At 38.6% G+C, this 15,666-nt stretch overlaps 1 protein-coding gene across 1 annotated transcript; it reads left to right on the forward strand.

Moving 5' to 3' along the window:
* The first annotated feature begins 691 nt into the window (after positions 1–691).
* Positions 692–8,995, forward strand: LOC149815350 (protein ROLLING AND ERECT LEAF 2-like). Its single transcript, XM_089989559.1, has 6 exons — positions 692–802; positions 1,769–1,816; positions 2,838–4,010; positions 4,942–5,153; positions 5,456–5,679; positions 7,976–8,995. Exons 3-6 carry the CDS (start codon positions 2,927–2,929, stop codon positions 8,790–8,792), a joined length of 2,337 nt encoding a protein of 778 aa, XP_089845685.1. The 5' UTR covers positions 692–802; positions 1,769–1,816; positions 2,838–2,926; the 3' UTR covers positions 8,793–8,995.
* Positions 8,996–15,666: the final 6,671 nt, after the last annotated feature.

Here is a 15,666-nt window from a genome sequence, read left to right on the forward strand (position 1 = left end):
ATGAATTCTGAGCTATGTCATGCGGGCACACCATTTTGGTGGTGTGCCCTCAGTGACACGAGCTGACACGTGAACATGCAATAATTTAATATTATTTTCATTAGTTTAAGGTTTTGTTTTAATAAAAATATAACTTTCAACATTAAATTATAAAAAAATATTTTTATTGATTTTTATTCTGAGATACATTGGTAAGGGATTAAGCCTTCCTAAATAATATGCCTGCAAAAAAAAGAGGTTATTTATCAAGGTTTAATACCACACATTGTTCTCCAATCAAGGAACTAATACCACTGTCACTGTACCAACTTTACAAAACAAAATCTATATAATCAATGTATGATTATTTTGGTCATTCTGCCATCCAACTTGGGTGCTATAAGGTGTATAGGCTGCCCGTGTGAGGGAGTTTCTTTTGTACGGGATAGGGGTATTTTGGTCAAATAGATATTTCAACGGCAATTTGGATATTCGAAAGAATCACGGATCATTGCTAGGAGGGAGAGATCTCTGGGTTTGGCAGATCACTTTTCCTCATTATTCGCTTTAAAATCTTTTCCTTGTGCGGCCTTTTTTTCAGAAAAATGAATGGATAACAGTGAAATTGAATTTGTGGCGATAGGTCCTATTCCTTCCTCCTTTATATAATTCATTATATTCCTTCTCCTCTCTCTCTCTCTCTCTCTCTCTACTGCTGGCTGCTGCACATGCTTCAACAAATCTTCGTCAGCTGACCGTTGCCTCTCTCTCTCTCTCATACACAGGGAGAGTTGTAAGCCGTGCAAGCAGATTCATGTGAGAGGTATGTCATTCATTTTATGTGTCAAACCTTCATTTTTGCAACTTCATTTTGGAGGTATAGATTCTATTATGTTTATCGTCTTAGTTTTTGCTTCTTTTTTTAATTCTAGAAACTTCTGATCATGCCCACCACAATGGTTTTCTTATCTTTTTTTTTTCTCCCTATGATTATGGTCGGCAGCATATCTGCCTCTCTATCTCCCCCATTATTATTTTTTGTTTCCATTTACATTTTCTCTCATCTTGCATTGTTTTTGGTTCGGCTTTGTTCTGATGCCGATGAACTTTTCCAGCTTTGAAAGGTCGTAGCTTTGAATTTGAAGTTTTGAACTTAATCGTGCTCAACATTAGGAAAAAGCAGCAATAAACTACGGAAAAGCTTCATCTCCGTTCCCTAGGAAAACAGATCGATTGTTTTTTCTCCCTTTTACTGCAATGGGGGTATTTCAAATTTTTACCCAAGATTTCTTTGACCATACCCGAATCTATTACATCCACTGAGGATGGTCACTCTGTTGGATGTCTGATTTCCTGAAAGAAATTTCGGTTTTGTTTTGTGATTGCATCATTTTGTCTTTTTATTTTGATTGTGAGATGGCCCGCCACATATATATTTTTCTTTTGGGGAGTTCAGATAAACAGTTCTTGTTTCATCCCAGTTACATGAGAGATTTCTCTTGGTAAAGGGAACTGGTCTTTCTTGTTGTACGTAGTGAGTGAGGATGTGGGATGTTGGTGATATTCTAGTTTTTTTACCAGGGTTGTTTTCTGATCATTGGTTCGTTGCATCTTCTAATATTACTCTATAGCAGGAAATGCATTTTTTTGACTCGGCCACTTAAAACCTTTCCCTGGCTTAAAAAAAGAAAACCCATTTAGTTTTTTTTTGTTTAAATTTCTTTATTGGAGAACATCTTTCAAAACTTGTAAGTGGTATCAAGTGCTGATTCTTCTGTTTTTCTTTTAGGAAGATTGCAGAGGAGGAGGAGGTTCTTCAGTTGCCTTCCATTTTAAGGTAAACCTTTTCTTCTATCTATGCTTGTCTTAGCCTCTTTATATGTCCCATGAGTAGCAAGGAATGTGTTCACAAGAAATCTCATTTTGAACTTGAGATTCTAAAATTTGCTTGACCGTCCTTGGTGTGTTTGCAAGTTTCTTAGGATGATAATCTTAGTAGTTTTGGGAAAAGTATAAAGGGCACGTTTGGAAGTGGGAAAGATGTAGGAAAAGTGATACAAATTGGAAAAGCCCTACAGTTTTTCTGACCCTTTAGAACTATAAAATATTTCCACATTTCTAAATTTCTCTCGGAAAGAGTTTTTTCTAGGAAACATTCCTCCGCCTGGGAGATGGAGGAATGTTTCCTACCAAGAAAAAATGATGAGGTTCACTCCCCACCACCCATCTCACCACCACCACCACCACCCACCATCTCACCATCACCACCCACCTCTCAGAAAACCGCCATCCCCACGTTGATTTTCCACTATCCATCACCACCATCCACCTCACCACCACCCACCTCCCGGAAAACTGCCCTCCCCACCATCAATCACTACCCACCATCACCCACATCCCGGGAAAACGCACCGGAGAAGATCCACCACCACCATCACCACCATCCATCTCACCATCACCCACCTCCTAGAAAACCATGCCGGAGAAGCTCCACCACCTCCTCCTCTCTCTCATTTTTTCAAGATTTTCCATTTTATTTTTCTCATGCTACCCAAACAAGTGAAAAATTTTCATTTTAGAAAAATTATCATATCAAAACTTCTCATAGGCAAAATTTTCTTTTCCTATGAGAGTTTTTCTTGCTTCCAAACGTGCCCTAAATCTTCAAACGGTTTGAAGTTCAATATTCAATTATGTTCATTTTTATGACTTTTGATGATTACGTAAGAAAATCTATTTTCTGTAAGTTATTTGTCATTCCTTCAAAAGCAACTTTAATTGTTTATTTCAATATATGCATTTGGGTTTTCTCTTCAAGGAACCATGGAGCATAAACATTCGATTTTGGTATTGAACAGAACCATATGAATTACGTGCGGTGGCATCCCTTCTGTGTGGAAGAATTTGGTTTCAATTCAAGTTTGGCAAATTCATAGAGCAAAAAGATATGGGATGTTCAAACTCAAAGCTGGATGATGAGGAGGTTGTCAAAATCTGCAATGAAAGGAAGAAATTTATCAAACAGGCAATTCAGCAGAGGACTCTATTTGCCACAGGGCATGTCTCCTACATCCAAGCTCTGAAACATGTTTCAGTTGCGCTCCGCAACTTTGCTGAGGGAGAGGAGAACCATGGATTGATATTTGAATTCACACCCACAAAAAGTATGCCTGAAACTGTCACATTGGATTTGAAATCCTTATCGCCCAGCCCTGTTGAGTCTAGAACTGCGATGAATTACTTGAAAGCGGGTGTGAATTCATCTGTTTCCATAGAAGAAAGGCCTCAATCACCAGAGGTTGTGAGGATTGAATCATATTCCCCATTACATTATCAACAGGGAGGTGATGGTTTCTTTAGCATTCAATATCCTCTGTATTCATCGTTCTTCGGTTCACCATATAACAAATCAGGCCCACCTCCACCATCTCCACCTCAATCTTCTCAATGGGACTTCTTTTGGAATCCTTTTTCTTCTCTGGATTCCTACATGTATCCTTCATGTGACAGCACCTCTCGGCTGATTGATGATGACACCAGAGGGCTGAAGCAGGTTCATGAAGAAGAAAGGATTCCTGATTTAGAAGATGAAAATGATGATCTTAGAAAGGATATGGTATCAGAAGATAAATTGGCAGAAGATGGAACAAATAAATCAACAATCCCTGATGAAAGTCTTGAGGTAGAAAATGTAAAGTCATCATCAGCCAAAGCTTCTGGCAAAATTTCAGAAGCCATGTCTGATGTCAAGATTGAAGCTGACCATGATGAGACTGAACTCCAATCTCATGCTGCTAGTAGTATTGAAGTGTCAGAATTGCGAAAATCAGTAGAACATGGGGTCACCAGTGCAGAGGATCCAGCTAGTACAGAAGCTGTGGTTTACTTTAACCATGTCCCGACAAACTTTTCTGAGGTCATTAAGAATATTGAAAATCAGTTCATCATGGCTTGCGACTGTGCTAATGAGGTCTCAACAATGCTGGAAGCAAGTAAAGCACAATACTCCACTCCTTCAAATGAGCTAACAGGTACAGCAGGCTGTTGAGATTTGGAAATAGCTGACCTGATAACTGCTAATTTCAAATATATGCAAATCCTTGTCACCACTAATTTGAACTATTTTGGGAATTTGACCAGTTTCTTGTACTTGGTCATATTAGAATAATTTTTGGGCAAAGGATATCATGTTATCTGGAAAATTTAAAACTAACCAGTTGCAAGTTTTAAAAATCATAAATGCATATTTTCAGGTGAATTTGAACCTTCTCTTATTTCGTCTGATGGGTCATCGGTCTATCATTATTTAACTTAGAATCTTACTTTCCGTAGAAATGCTGAATGTGATCTTCTTTGTTGGTATCTTAAATTTCCATGCAACTTATTATAGGATTGAGTTCCTTTAGAATACTGTAGAATCTTAACATAATGAATGCAAGAGCTCTCTCAACTGTTTTAGTGTTTCCTACATTGGTGATGCTTGCGATTATTGTCCTGCTACCTGGGGTTTGTAACATTTTTGTCAAATGTCTGCAGCATGTTCATTGTAACTCCACAAAATATAAATGTCCATCCTACTATTTACTTGGTTTTCTGTAAACTGTCCATGTGCTTAGTCATGATCTCAAACACCATGACATTTATCTTGTGCATTCTGTGTTCACTATAATTTGTGCAACTTAACCATATAGCAAATTGCAAATGCCATCAAATTGGTTTTACCCATATCATCCATGATTTTATGTTTGTACTTGCAAGAGTTTATATCTGGATTCTCTCTGACTTTTTCATTCGTGAAACTCATTCAATCAAATATAGAAGTTCTGTTGGTGGGTTTAGTTTATTTACAATCTATGGATGTGCATTCTCTTATTTATATAATTTGGCCTTGATATTTGTAATGAACTTTCTTTTTTGTACTAAAGGAGTCACATTCTCTTTGCAAAATTTGGGCTTGTTCAGCTGTTAAAATTTTGAATCCAATTGCTTTAATTCGCTCTGCATCATCTCGTTCATCATCATCAAGAATGTTCCAAGCTTCTTCAAGTTCCAGGGATGACGATTGTGACAGTATTGGTGATTTTGCTGAGGAACCATGTATGCTTTCTGGAAGCCACCGATCAACATTGGACAGATTATATGCATGGGAGAAAAAACTCTACAAGGAAGTCAAGGTAATTTTCTTTTTATGTATTTCATTAGTTTCTTCAGTTATTTAAGTGTACTCAAAACACCTCTACAAATTGGTATTGGTGTGGTTGGAAATATTTTAAGTCTAACCAAAGTCAGCCTATTCCAAAACTTGATAACTTTTGTATACATTGCACAGTCCTTTTCTAATGTCAGGCATTAAGAAAACATGCTATCAATAATGAGGCACTATAAATGTCTAATAAATTTCTCATCATCTATGGTTTCTGTGCACATTATGTACATATATTAATCGTCTAGATCTGTTCTGATGTCTCTATAACAGTCTGGGGCGCGTATACGCATATCATACGAAAAAAAGTGTAAGCAACTGAAAGAACATAACAAAAAAGGGGAGGACCCTTTTGTAGTTAATAAAACCAGACGTGCAATCAGAGATCTCCATAACTGCATCAAGGTTTCCATACAGTCAGTTGAGTCTGTGTCAAAGAGGATCGAGACTTTGAGAGATGAAGAACTTCAGCCACAACTAATAGAGTTGATCCAAGGGTACGACTTTTCAGGCTTATGCTTACTATATTTGATTATTTGAGTTTATCCAGTTACAGAAAGTAATGGTGTTCACTGCCCCTTTTTAGCCTCTGGGGAAGATGGAAGCTGCATATTGGAAGCAAAATAAAACAGTTACTTGGATTGATATGAATATTACATATATTGAATCAAGTTGGCATGCTTTGCTTGTTGAGGTCAAGTTAAATTCATATAAAACCTGAAAAGTTAAATAATATAGACTGTGTGAAAACATGCTTCTTATTTGCCATGCTATTTACCTTCATATTACCAGTGAACAATCTGGAGTTTTGGACTTGCAAAACAACTCATTACATCTTCCTATGACCTAGATCTAAAAAGGCTGTATGAAGCCAATCCTGTCAAAATTCTTCTTTTGGATAGTGAATTCTCATTAAATTTCTTAATCCTTTTAGCATATCATCTTTTATAATATTTCTCATTAAATTTCTCGATTTTCTTGATTTCAATTAATTATGAACCTTTGTCTCAAGTTATGAAGAATAATTCAAGAATAATTGAAAAAGTTGAATTATGAAGACTAAATGGGTTGGTGTGGTTTTGGATCTTAGACTTCGGTTCTGGATCTAGAATCGCCATTTGGATCCAATATGGATATGAGGTGTTGTTTGGATTGGATCCAATTTAAAATATTAATTGGATTGGTGATAGATTGGACCCTCATAGGGGATGTCCTATGTGGACCCCCATTTGGATCTAGGAGTTCATATGAATTAAAATAATATCTAGTTTTAATTCAAACAAATAAATAAATATATAAAGGTGACAATTAAGATTTTAAATTAGAAAATTCATTTAAAATTACTAATTAAGAGATTTAAGAGGGTGGGACGTCCCACACCTCTTGAGGAGTCAATATTAATTAGAATTGTTAGAGTTGGTTGTTGAATAGTCAAACTTCATAATTTTAATTAAATAAAATTGAGAAAAAAATCGAATAATTAGAAATGATGAAGTCTAGAAGATAGATAATTATTTTTTTCTAGAAAATAATTGACTTTGCTTGCACCTTCAGCCTTTTATAGACAGGAAAATGATTGCCTAGCTACTAAATCAGGTAGGAGAAAAGAAGGTTGCTACAATTTTGCACTGCCACCGGTAAACTACTAGTAATTTTGTTTTAGGCGTATCTTCAACCTTTTCTCTTGGTTCCTCGACTTCCTTTTTTATTGTAGAAACATGACTGAACCACAACTTTTTGTCAGATCTCTACACATTTTTTTGGGTAAATGTATTACTATGAGCCTCATATTTCTTGATAATTGTCATTGGTTGCAACTAAATTTCTTGCAGGTTGAATATGTTGGATTGCAAACTGTGTGATTACAACTGCAAGAGACAGCTTTTGCATACTTTTACTTCAGTCTTCATAAACACTGGGGACTGTTGATGCGAACATAGACTTACATCAAAGAATAATAGTTCTCTATTAGCAGAGTTAGATAAGAAATGCAAGATTTTTATAGGTCATAGAAAATTACATGAATGATGGAAAAGAAATTGCACTTGAAAGATGCAATTTTTTTATTGAAATGCAATGTAAAGAATTCTGCTAATACTGTTGATATCTCTATACTGATTACTGTAATGCAACTTTCTTTTAAACTACTAATAGAAGGATCTTCACCCATCCTGGAGAAGCATATGATGTTTTCATTGATGTGTATTTAGACAAGGAGATCTACTTATATTCATTTGATCAATCCTCATTTATACACAAATATATATGCATAATTGTGTGCATGCAAGTAGATGCTCTTGATTTAGCCTCATATAGTGCCCGTTCTCCATAAATAGTCCTGAGTCCTGATCATGGATTTAAATTTAGATAACGCTTGTTCTAATCTAATAATGTCTGATTAAGTCACCTCACAAGCCCCACCATAGTAGCTGCTAAAATGCTAACCAATATGGCGAATTGCTGCAAGGACACTATTGGTGTTTGTTTGTTGTGATGGAACATGTCACGTGTACTCCGGTTTGGCTCCTCTTCCATATCCTCTTAATACAAGTCATAACGGAAACGTCACAAAAATGGCTATATCCCTGTCTCATCAACCTTATCCATGTGACATATGTTGGAACCAGTTAGATTTGCTTATTTTCTTGAGTACACTCAGAAATGACAAGTTAATGCATCATAAATGTATGCAACCCAGTAAACAAGGTCCAAGTTGATGTTTTAAAGGTTAAATTATCTAAATGCAGTAATTTATGTTATTTTCTTCCTTCTTCCTTGCTTCTTTGAAAATAGTTTGGCAAGAATGTGGAGGGGAATGGCAGAATGTCACCAAGCTCAGAAGCAGATCATACTAGAAGCCAGTCAGCACACCCTGCTCCCATGGTTCCCTGCCGGAGTCTCGCCTGAATCTCATCAGCAAGCCACCGCCAAGCTCGAGGCTGAACTCTCAAACTGGCGCACCGCCTTCAGTAACTGGGTCGAGGCCCAACGTGCTTACACCCGGGCCATCGTCGGCTGGGTTCTCAACTGCCTGCGCCTCCAATCTGACAGCTCGTTCAAGCCACCTGACTTGCCGCCCCGCCTCTCTGCACCGCAAATCATCACGATTACTGCTTGTTGGGCTGCGATGTTCGACGAATTATCCGAAGCTCAGGCTGTGGATCAGTTGAGGACCTTCTCGACGAACATCCAGGCCCTCTACGACCAACAATGCGAGGACTTGAAGCAGAGACGGAGGTCCGACCAACTTTCGAAGAATCTCGAGGGGAAACTGAGAACGCCGAACTTCTTGCTGAAGCCTCTAGACTCCGGTACGGCGCCGGAATCCGGCAGGGTTGCATCCGAGCAGGAGTTGGCGGTCGAGGCGTTTAAAAAGCAGTTGGAGGAAGAGCGGGAACGGCAAAGGGAGTTAACGGAACGGGCTAAAGAAACGGCCGTTGACGTGGTTTGCGCTGGTTTGACGTCGGTAGTTGACGCCGTTACAGAGTTTGCCGTTAAGTCTGCGGAAGGATACGGTGAGCTCGAGAAGGTATGTGAGAAGACGAGGCAGGTCTTTAATGGAAGAGCCAACGGTCTGTCAAGGGTGTGGGGTTTACAGAACAGCATCTGAACTTTTAAGAAATGACTCAAAAGTCCTTAAGACTTTGAATGTGCGGCAGCCTGTCAGCTGTGGGGCCCAACAGAAGATGGAGGTCCGTTCAGGTGCAGCAGCACACTAAAGTGTGCAATGTGATTGCACCTGATATGCCGTCCTGTAGGGAGTTTTTCAGTTTTTCCGTGTAATAAACTAAAAAGTATTGATACTCATTTTTGTTATTGTCAGGGGCATTTTTAATTATTGTTCTTGCTAAAAATATGTTAGTCAAATGCTTTTATTTATAAGGACATTTTGACAAGTTTTTTTTTATGACGAGGAACCCTCGCTCACGTGAGAGAGAACCCAGGCAGGGGCCACGACCATTCGGCCTTACGTGCCTCACCTCTGAAAGCTAGGCATACACCTATGCGCCAACGAGGTTTGATCCAGGGTCTTCAACTCAAGGCCTTATCAACCCCATCGATGGGATGAGAACTTTTTTTTGCCCCGATTGGTGCATGCTCTATTTGTCACGGGCATATAATTAAAAAGGTGAAAACATGGCGGTCCAGAACACTACTTGTAATGTTGTATAATGGTAAAACCTCATTCGACAAAACTGTTGAAGGGGACAAGAATTCCAAAAAAAAAAAATACCACGGTTTCCATTTCTTGGGGAAACCACGTTTATGAGAGTGAGGATAAACCTCACCACCCACAATCCGCAGGAGGGTGAGGGCTTCCCTCACGCAGCCCTCCATCTTGCATCAAGCGAGCGACGGAGGAGGAGAGAGAATAGCAGAGAGAGAGAGTCAGACTTACCAGATTCCAGCCGGCGGCGAGGTAAACCTCCATTCCTTCTTCTTCTTTTTCTTCTTCGTTTCTTCTTTCTTTTTCGGGCAAAGGGGGGGCCAGTAGCCATGACTGTCGGCGAGTTTCAAATGAACAAAAAAAAAATAGAAGAAGGGAGCGAGCGAGAGAGAGAGAGAGAGAGAGAGAGAGAGAGAGAGAGAGAGAGAGAGAGAGAAGGGGTCAACTGACGGCCAGCCAATGCCGGTGGCCGGCCCGTTCTCCGTGGGTAGAAGGGGAGAGGGCTAGCTCAGAGGCTGCCCCCTCTCTACATGACGGAAGGGGCTTTGCCCCTTTCGGTCTTTTTTGTTTTTAACCAGTCGGTCTGAGCATGACTCAAACCGAACCGGGTCAGTCTGGGTCGCGCTCGGACTGAATCAAATATTATAAAAAAAAATTAACCAGGTGGGTCTTATGACGCTCCAAACCCTGACCTTGTAAAAACCTTTGATTTTTTAGCAAATTTTTTTTTGAAAGATATACAGTTTGAAAACTTCCAACGAAAGTACAGAAGGGAAACAAGTTTAGCAAAGGCCGCAAGTATGAGCGAGCCATAGTAAGTAAAACAAACCACAAATCAACAAAATACATTTCATTACTATACTGCTTATTACAAAAATGAGACTGGGCACAACAAAACGAAGCAGTCTCTCAAAATCAAAGGATAAACCCCATAACCAGAAGGAGTCAAGATCTGCTACTGAGTGTGGGTCTCAAGTCTCCTGCTGTACGTCGTCGCATTGCTACTGCGTCTACTCAACACCTATATCCCCATAAAACGGAGTCAGTACTCTTGCGAGCTGGTGAGATAAACTATCCATACATTATCATTTTTATGGAAAATCATACAATAACGAGCAAAGTACAGATATAACTAGCATGATGGAACAATTAGAAACATTTAAATAAAAATACAAGTGTATGTCAAGTAGGTGCATGTGCTACAAGATTGTACATCTACGAATTAAGTAACAAGTGCAACAACTAGAACAACAGAACGATAACTAAGTAGCAAAGTACAACAACTAAACATAAGTATGAACAGTGCTAAAGCAAGTAAACAACTACAGTATGTCAGTCTGTTTGGTTAGTACTTATGTTCTTCTGATTACTCATTCGGGTACGTGAAGAAAACCTCATATTCTGTGAGACATGCACCCAACGTCTATTATTTAATATTCTAGTGTGGTAATCGGGGATGTTACAGACCGAGTCAAACCACCTGTGGGTAGCGCGCAACTAGGAGAAACTTTTTGCAGGGGCAAAAGATTGTAATCCGTACTATTGTAGCAGTAGAGGTCCCTGAAAAGGGTAACCTCGACCTCCCTAACTTTGAGTGACTGATGTTCAAAAGACGCTACATGTCCTCAGAAAAATAAGTCGTATTTACGATGTGTCACTAAGGGTTCTACCATTCACCCTCTCCCTAGGTGACCATCTTCGTAAATGGGGCGCGACAGGCTTATCTTATTTAGGCTCATTCATCAAGTCATACCTCCTCTCGAGGTAGTCATGCCTCGTGGTCCCCGCGGGGTACAAAAATGAGGACTTAGCCTGCCCATCCACGTACTCAGCCTCTCACGGTCACGAAGAGTACATCGTCTGTGAAGACGATAACACATCATTTTTATTTTATACTTAGGGTATCACAACACGTGAGCACTCTCTCACGAACATGGGGCCATTGCCCAAAGACTCCAACTGAGTCTCAAACCTCAACAGGTCGAACTGTGCTATACTCTCATGGTGTTTTCAGTTTTTCAAGTGTATGTCACGTCGAGTGTAAAACACGCCTCTGGTGCGTCGTATATCCATCAATATACGAATGTGAGCTTAAACAAGAAGTACTCGACAAACTAAAACTAGTGACATACATGTCAGGATGTGTCAAAGTGTACGTGTGAAATAAGGAAAACAACAAAGTCTCAAATTCGCACCTGTATCGAGCTGTGAGCAACGATACACTAATATGTATTTAAAATAGCACAATTCACTATTTTGAGCGACACGAGGCTCAAAATGCATATACGATAGCTATTATACATGCGAGGAGTGTCCAGAGCCTTAAATACATATTTTCCCAAATATGCGTATTCCAACCATCATATCGCAACAAATCTCGCATAGCAAAGCCTTCTGTGAAGGACCTTCGCGAAATCGACATTCGTGAATGTTGAGAGCGAGACCTAACTTAATCTCATTCGTATGGAAATTACATTCACATATCCAAGTGTGTAGCCACACTTTGCCCGCACAAACGGGGCACAAACGATGCTATTTGCCAGCAGTGTCCGACGAAAGCGGGGAAAATACACGCAAGTGTGTGGCGTGACATATGTCACAAGCCCTACCACCTCTACTATAAGAAAATTGTCAATTAGCGATGGATATTGCCGACAAATTTTTTTTGTCACAACATTGCGGTGGATTAGTGAGAGAAACTAATCTGTCGCTAAGTCGCAACACATGCGACGGTTAGCGATGAATTTTGTCGCTACATAGCGATGACGTTAGTGACAAAAATCTTTCATCGCTAATTTTTCTGTAAATCCCTAATCAGAGCCCTTTTTTCTCTTTCCTGTTTCGTCTCTCCCGCTCGCCCGACGCACTCCCCGGCCCATCATATATTGCACGATAAATTTGATATTTTCTTTATTATAGCATTCTGATGATTCTCTTTTAACTGGTTAGGATACTATTTGCAACATCATACGACAAAATGACTGCAAATCATGAATGAATGTACCGTAGGATAGTTGACAATGAGTTATCACATGAATATATGGATGGTGTTGAAAGTTTTATTGAATTTGCAACAACAAGTGTCAGTACAATGGATCCTATAGGTCGGATTAGGTGTCCCTGCAAGATTTGTAAGAACAATCGATTTGTAGAACCTCATGGCATTAGACATCACTTATATAGGAAGGGTTTTGTGAGCGATTATCAGAATTAGATGTTTCATGGTGAAGAATTTAGAAACAATTTTGATGCACGGGTGAATGTGGTGCATGATAATTCATATATGGATTTGATATTTGATGTTGCAGGAACAGAACTGAGTTCTGTTATGGATCCTAGTGATGTAACAACTGCAGTAGATGAAAAATCACCAAACGATGCAACTAGTAGATTTTATGATTTACTTAAAGATCTTTATGAGCCACTTTGGAACGGTTGCGAGAGTCACACTATCTTGTTTGTAGTTCTTCAACTAATGAATTTAAAGTTTGAGTATAATTTGAGTCAATCATGTTTTGACCGTTTGTGCATGATTGTGAAGAGTATGTTGCTGAGAGATGAGAAATTGCCAGAAAATTTCTATCGTGCGAAGGTTATAGTCAACGCTCTAGGTATATGGTATAAAAAGATAGATGCTTGTCCAAATCACTGCATGTTGTATTTTAAGGATCAGGAAAACAACATATCATGCCCGTCATGTGGGCATCGTCGGTTCAAGCCAAAGACAAGAGGCAATGATAGCACGAGATCAAAAGAAGTTTCTTACAAGTCGCTCCGCTACTTTTCTATCACTCCTAGATTGTAACGATTGTATATGTCTTCAAGAACAGCTAAACACATGAGATGGCATGCAAATAAAATTCAACATGATGAAGACAAGATCACACATCCTATTAACGCGAAAGCTTGAAAGCACTTTGATCGTACTTATCAGAACTTCACAATGAAAGTGAGAATTGTTGGACTCAGTCGATATACAGATGGATTTAATTCATTTGGGGGTAGATCAATTCCATACTCATGCTGACCAGTATTTGTAACTCTATATAACCTTCCGCCAAGCTTGTGTATGAAGCATCCAAATCTTTTCTTGTCTCTATTGATCCCTGGTCCGACCTCACCTGTCCAAAATCTTGATGTATATTTAAGGTCATTTATTGATGAACTAAAAGTATTGTGGGATGACGGTGTTACCACATATGATGCCCACAAAAAAAAATGCAATATGAAGGTCATTATTCTATGGACAATAAGTGACTTCTCTGCATATGATATGTTATCTGGTTTGAGCACACATGGGAGGTTGGCATGTCCGTACTGCTTGGAGGATACAAAAACTTTTAGATTGATGCATGAAAGGAAGCCTTGCTGGTTTGAGTGTCATCGTTGATTTCTACCCAGCGACCATCCGTTTCGACGATAAAAGAATGTGTTTCAAGCATGCACAACTGAAATAGAAGGTCCACCCACAAGATTGTCTGGCTGTAACCGACGATGCTTTAAGAAGATTGTGATACTTTCCAGATGTATTAACAGATGTCTGTAGTCTGACACCCTTTCTTAGATTTGGGAAGGATCACAATTGGACAAAGAAATCTTTTTTTTTTGGAACTACCATATTGGCCGACCCTATTGATATGACATAATTTGGATATGATGCATGTGGAGAACAATGTGTTTGATAATGCGTTCAATATAGTAATGAATGTTAAACAAAAAACAAAGGATAATTTGAAGGTCTATGGATTTAAAAGTAATATGTAAAAGACCAGAATTGGAACTCAAAGAGTATACTGGCAAAGTACTAAAACCAAAGGCAAGGTACGTGCATGGACCTGATCAAATAAAGCAGACATGTCAATGGTTGAGACAATTGAGATTTCCAGGTGGATATGTCTCTAATATTGTTTGGGCTGTGAAGATTGACGATGGACAATTATATGGGTTGAAGAGCCATGATTGTCATATCTTTATGCAATGATTGATACCCCTAGCATTCCATGATATGTTAGACAAATCTATATGGGGGGTATTGTCTGAGTTGAGTACATTTTTTAGAACATTATGCACATCGAAAGTCGTAGTATCTGATGTAAAGAATCTCAAGGACACTTTCATCACTACTGTTTGTCTGCTAGAAAAGATTTTTCTGTCAGCATTTTTCGATGTTATGAAACATTTGATCATATATTTGACATATGAACTAAGGGTTGGTGGTCCTGTACAATATCGGTGGATGTACCCATTTGAAAGGTATATGTTTTCTTATATTTGTCTCTTCAATGACAAATATTTCAAATTTGAAATATATATTTTTGACAGATGCATATTTGACCTCAAAAAAAAGGTTTGTAATAAAGCAAGAGTAGAAGGCTCTATTTGTGAGGCGTACACTTTAGAAAAGATTTCAATTTTTTCATCTATATACTTTGAACCTCACATTACAACACGTTACACGTGCCCACCTCGTAACAATGATGAAGAATAAGTAACTGTAGCTGACAAGCTGTCAATATTTCAACCACTTGGGCAAGCATTTGGTAGTTGCTGATCAAGACTCTTGACAGATCGAGAGCAAGACACATCACACATCTATATTCTTTTTAATTGCTCAGCGATCGACCCATATATCGAGTAAGCATATGTAGACGCAACACAATTCTAAATCCTTTTGTGTTCTATACATACATACATGGTTCGGTAATATAAGTATTTGTGGTTTGCAGACGATTTGATCTGGAGTTACGAAAAGAAGTTTCACATCTCACTGATGCAGAAGTACAAAAAGAACGTGAAACTAAGTTTGTGGAGTGGTTGAAACAGTTGGTAAGGTCACTTACATAAATTGTGTACTTGTAAACAACACTAAGTTACTTAATTGGTCGTGATCACAATCATTATTTATGTTTGTGTGTAGGTCCGCCATGGTGATGTTAAAGATCAAGGAATATGTGATTTACAAAATGATCCGACCAAAGTTATGCAATGTTACAATGAGTACATCGTAAATGGTTATTGATTTCATACAAAGGATTACGATATAAACAAATCAATGATGAATAGTGGCGTGTGTGTCAAGGGTAATAGCTACAGTGAAAATGAACATGATTACTACGGTGTTATAAAGGAAATAATGGAGTTGAGTTACTTAGGCATAAATAATAGGGTAACATTATTCAAGTGTCATTGGTTTGATCCAACTGCAACAAGAGTCTACAAAGCCTCCGACATTATGGAGGTGAATCATAAATCACAGTTTGGAACATATGAACCATTCATATTAGCCTCGCAAGCTCAACAAGTTTATTATACTTCA

The sequence above is a fragment of the Nuphar pumila genome, chromosome 15, assembly GCF_984573655.1.
Source record: "Nuphar pumila chromosome 15, dmNupPumi1.hap1.1, whole genome shotgun sequence".
Taxonomy (NCBI): Eukaryota; Viridiplantae; Streptophyta; class Magnoliopsida; order Nymphaeales; family Nymphaeaceae; genus Nuphar; species Nuphar pumila.

Excerpts from the sequence above, each read along its gene's own strand:
- LOC149815350 (XM_089989559.1), top strand. The coding sequence starts at position 2,927 with ATGGGATGTTCAAACTCAAAGCTGGATGATGAGGAGGTTGTCAAAATC. Across the intron at positions 4,011-4,941 it reads TCCTTCAAATGAGCTAACAG|CTGTTAAAATTTTGAATCCA; the intron begins GTACAGCAGGCT and ends GGGCTTGTTCAG. Across the intron at positions 5,680-7,975 it reads CTAATAGAGTTGATCCAAGG|TTTGGCAAGAATGTGGAGGG; the intron begins GTACGACTTTTC and ends CTTTGAAAATAG.